Source organism: Arachis ipaensis, chromosome B03 (genome assembly GCF_000816755.2).
Source record: "Arachis ipaensis cultivar K30076 chromosome B03, Araip1.1, whole genome shotgun sequence".
Taxonomy (NCBI): Eukaryota; Viridiplantae; Streptophyta; class Magnoliopsida; order Fabales; family Fabaceae; genus Arachis; species Arachis ipaensis.
The window spans coordinates 5,816,985-5,820,220 of record NC_029787.2 but is presented as its reverse complement, the minus strand read 5'-3'; the positions used below and the strand labels follow the sequence as shown (position 1 = coordinate 5,820,220).

Genomic DNA, 3,236 nt, shown 5'->3' with positions numbered 1-3,236 from the left:
TTGATGAGTATGTGTTAAATAAATCGGTTTGACTACGAATCAAATTATTTTTTCAGTAGATACTCTGCCATCAAAAAATTCAGATGAAGAGAAAAAAATGATAAAATTAAAAGATAAAATAACAAATCTAACTGAATATTGATTGAAAAATTACTTGTACACTACTTTAATTAGTTGCGCATTATTATTACCACTAACAAATGCATAAGATAAAAAACAGTGGAAAGTGTCATTACGGTCCTCTTTTATTTATTTCAATCAGATGATGCAAACTAATTACATACTTTTCTCTCAAAAAGAGGTGCCTTGTTAGTTATTAGTATGAAAATTGTAAGTATTATAGTTGGATAATGGCAACACGAACTTTACAGGGGAAAAATCTGCTAACAGCTATGATTTCGAATAATTTGCACTCAATGCACCTTGAACTTGAAGGTCGCACTTAATAAAAATAATCATGTTTAACTTGAACAAGAGTCCATATATATCTTAATTAAATATGTGCATGCAATGTTGTTAATAATGTTGACCAGATATTCACCTCATTAAAATGGTTCCATATGTGAAATTAAACACGTAAAAGTTAAAACTAAAAGGAAAAGGGTTATTTTTTTCCACGTACAAAACAATGGTATTCTACAACTCTTGGCTATATAACTAACTACCACTAATCCGATTAGCGATTTTCTTTCAAGATCTACCGTTATTCTATATGTGCACAGCAAATCACAACGTAAACACCGTTAAAAAAATAAACCGAATAACTAACTCTTCCACGCGCCATCAATGCCCTCGCACGTGACCATTAGAATTCCGATAGAGAAACATTCCTCTTGAACTTGCCGGACGGCGAGGGCAACGGCGAGGGTGGCAAAGACGGCGGCAACCGCGACCTTTGAAAATAATCTCTAATGTTCACGCCGCCCTCTCCACCTAACAAACCCTCCATCGATTCAACGGCTCCGGCGTCGTTCCTGCCCGGAATGAACGGCGGCCGCACCACCTCCGTCAACATGTCCCACCTTACACCTCGGAAGAACTTGTGCTCCTTGATCTCATCGGCTCCGCGAGTGTACCCCAATCTCGCCGTCGGTTCCTTCTCCAGAAGCTTCTCGATGAGATCCGTCAGCGACGACCGTTTTCCAACGAACTCCGGCGACTTCACTAACACATTCCTGAACGTATCCTTGCGGTTCTTCCCCTTAAACGGCGTCGTACCGTACATCATCTCGTACGCCAGAATCCCCAGCGCCCACCAATCCACGGCGAAATCGTGTCCCTCGCCGCGCACCACCTCCGGCGCCACGTACTCCTCGGTACCAACGAACGAGTTGGACCTCTCGCCGTCGCCGATGAAACTCGTCCTGCGTCGACTCACCGGACTGACTCTGGCGGATTTCACTTTCTTCAAGTTCTTACGAGCTGCATCCGGCGAGTGGAGCGGGAACCACCGGGTGAAGTTCCGGCGGTGTCTCCTGCGATGAGGAGGTTCTGATGGAATCTTATTAGGATCCACGGGAACCGATGGCGGAATGCTGTTACCTTTGTTGGTAATGTCAGTTGCAACTGTTGTAACCGTATGAGAGGTTGTTGCAACGGTTTTGGGTGTGAGTTTGCGTGAGAGGTCGAAGTCCGTGAGTGTCACGTGACCGTTGTGTTGGATGAGGACATTTTCCGGTTTGAGGTCACGGTACGCGATACCGAGGGAATGGAGGTGGTGGAGGGCGCAGAGAATCTCTGCGAGGTAGAACCGGATGACGGAGGGGGAGAACACCCGGTCGTTTTGCCGGTAGCGGAGACGGTTGAGGTCGCCGCCGGGGCAGTATGGTAGGGCCCAGGCGAGGAAGTCCGGAGTGTCGAGGGAGCCCAAGAGGGAAGGGAGGAAGGGGTGGCCGGAGAGCTTGGAGAGGACTTCGATTTCCCAGCGGGCGCGGCGGTCGGCGTCAAGCTTGCCGTGGAGGGTGGTTTTGTCGACGACCTTGAGGGCGAACATGGTGGTAGAGGTGGCGGTGGTGTCGTGGACGAGGAAGACGGTGCCCATGGCACCTTTGCCAAGGATTTTGAGGGCTTTAAGGTTGTCTAGGTTAAGAGGGTGAGGGGTTGTTGTTGGTGGTGGTGGTGGTGAGGGTGGTAATGGGAAATCCATGTCGTTGGTGGACATGGATGGATTGGAGTTTGTGTGAAGAATTGAATTGAATTGAATGGGATGAAGAAGAGTGAGTGTATGTGGAAACAAATATACAAGGTTGGTTGGGTTGGTCTGGATATGCTTTTTATAGCCCTTTTCTTTTCTGTGTTTTTCTTTTTCTTAGCTTTTCTTTTGACTCTCCTTCTTTTCATTTTATTTTCTTTGGTCAAAAAACTTCTCAAATAACAGCTTCAATTCCTATTCATCTCATTTCTTGTGTGTCAAAATGTGACTGCAACAACACAAACAAAATTCCTATAATAATATTATTTACAATCTGACGAGGAGCAAGAAACAAAAAGAGGCAGTTTCTTAAAAAAAAATGCAAAAATATGTTAGGGAAGGATTTTCATAGTAGTATTTGAATTCAATAAAAGCTTATTCATCATAAATAATCATTTACAAGCAGGTCTTATTATTGAAGATACCATGATAATTTATTAAATAAACTAATAGTTAGGTCTTGAAGATTTTAATCTCAAATTAAATAGTATCTAAAAAAAATATATCAACATCTAATGTCTTTCTATTAATTTATTATGTAAAATTTAACAATAATACTTATATGTACCGTTAACTATTGTGATGTGTCTATTTATAAAAGATCGTAAGTAACTTTTGAAGCGAATAAAATTTTACTTGATTTAGTATGATTCATGATAAATAGAAAACAGTCAACTCAAAAAATAATAAATAATTTATTGTCCAAAACTTTATCATTTTCATATTTACGTGACAGCAACAAGACACATATCACAATAAAATACATTAATAATTTTAATTTATTTTATATTATTCATTAATAAAAAAATATATATGTCTACTATTTAGTAACTTTTAAAATTTTACTTGATTTAGTATGATTCATGATAAATAGAAAACAGTCAACTCAAAAAATAATAAATAATTTATTGTCCAAAACTTTATCATTTTCATATTTACGTGACAGCAACAAGACACATATCACAAATATCACAATAAATAATTTTAATTTATTTTATATTGTAGTAAATTATATATATAGAAGGAATGGAGGGAGCAAGAAATA

At 39.9% G+C, this 3,236-nt stretch overlaps 1 protein-coding gene across 1 annotated transcript; it reads right to left on the bottom strand.

Moving 5' to 3' along the window:
• LOC107629011 (serine/threonine-protein kinase UCNL-like) lies at positions 437-2,401 on the bottom strand. Its single transcript, XM_016331679.2, has one exon. It carries the CDS (start codon positions 2,159-2,161, stop codon positions 806-808), a length of 1,356 nt encoding a protein of 451 aa, XP_016187165.1. The 5' UTR covers positions 2,162-2,401; the 3' UTR covers positions 437-805.